This window comes from Castor canadensis, chromosome X (assembly GCF_047511655.1).
Source record: "Castor canadensis chromosome X, mCasCan1.hap1v2, whole genome shotgun sequence".
In the NCBI taxonomy this organism is placed as follows: domain Eukaryota; kingdom Metazoa; phylum Chordata; class Mammalia; order Rodentia; family Castoridae; genus Castor; species Castor canadensis.
In genome coordinates, this window is record NC_133405.1 from 54,296,338 (window position 1) to 54,297,730 (window position 1,393).

At 38.2% G+C, this 1,393-nt stretch overlaps 1 protein-coding gene across 1 annotated transcript; it reads left to right on the plus strand.

Moving 5' to 3' along the window:
- The first annotated feature begins 560 nt into the window (after positions 1 to 560).
- LOC109684061 (phosphatidylinositol N-acetylglucosaminyltransferase subunit A) lies at positions 561 to 1,067 on the plus strand. Its single transcript, XM_020160282.2, has one exon. It carries the CDS (start codon positions 561 to 563, stop codon positions 1,065 to 1,067), a length of 507 nt encoding a protein of 168 aa, XP_020015871.2.
- The last annotated feature ends 326 nt before the right edge of the window (positions 1,068 to 1,393 follow it).

Genomic DNA, 1,393 nt, shown 5'->3' on the forward strand with positions numbered 1-1,393 from the left:
CTGTAGTGGAGGAAATGAACACAACCAGCCTCCCTCAGTTGCATTCTCCCCGGTTAGTCCTGAAAGTCTTTCCACCTGTAGAACTTATATCCATAATATATGCATGGTGTCTGACTTTTACTACCCAAATATGGGAGGTGTGGAAAGCCACATTTATCTCTCAATGCCTCATTGAAAGAAGACATGAGGTCATAATTGTCACCCATGCTTATGGAACTTGAAAAGGCATCTATTACCTTATTAATGGCCTCAATGCCTATTATTTGCCTCTGAAAGTCATGTACAACAAATCTACAGCCATGACCCTCTCTCACAGTCTGCCACTGTTTAGGGGCTGATTTGCTTAGTGGTATATTACCTGATCTCTGTCAGAAATACCCAGATTTACATTTCACAATTTGAGGAAAGAGACCAAAGAGAATCATTTTGGAAGAAGTATGGGAAAAATACCAGCTACATGACAGGGTATGTCTTTTGAGAGCTTAAGAACACAAGAATGTTAGAAATGTCTTAGTTCAAGGGCATATTTTTTAAATACCTCCCTTACCAAAGCATTCTGCATGGTGATAATGGAATCAGCCAGTAGTGGTTTGCAGGTTAGTACCAGAGTTGGTGGAATTCCTGAGGTGCTCCCAGAAAATCTTATTATTTTATGTAAGCCTTCAATAAGATCTTTGTATGAAGGATTGAAAAAAGCCATTTTCCAACAGAAATCAGAAGAATTTCTGGCTCCAGAAAATATCCATAACATAGTAAAGATGTTCTACACTTGGAAGAATGTCACAGAGAGAACTGAAAAAGTATATGAGCGGGTGGCAGGAGAAGCTGTGTTGTCAAAGGAAAAGCTACTAGACAGGCTCATCTCTCATTGTGGCCCAGTAACAACCTACATTTTTGCTTTGTTTGCTGTGATCAGCTATCTCTTCCTCATTTTCCTGAGATGGATGATTCCAGATTCTACCACTAATGTTGCTGTAGATGTCACTGGGCCAGGGAGTGCTTGGAATCATCAGTATCCTCACAGTAAAAAGAGGGATGAAAGTGATGAGGTGTCTAAAACCAGGTAGAAGACAGCCTGAACTGTAAAATTTTAAGCATTTGTAATAGTTCTATTAAGATGGTTGAAAATAACCTTGCTTTTTTGTTTTATGTTTTAAAAGTAAATTTAGTCAGTTATACTACCTCTGTATCATTCAATGTTTTATTTTAAGGAAAGATAAAAACTTCTGCAATTCCTGAGTGTAGAAACTCCTTGCACTTATTTAAGACTTAAGAGAGAATGGTTAAGCCACTCAGGTATGAAATTTTTCAGATTACTGAAGCTGCTCTACCAGAGATGTTTAACCTTATATTTTCCAAACTTTGGGTGCTAAAGGGACAAACATTTCTGGGC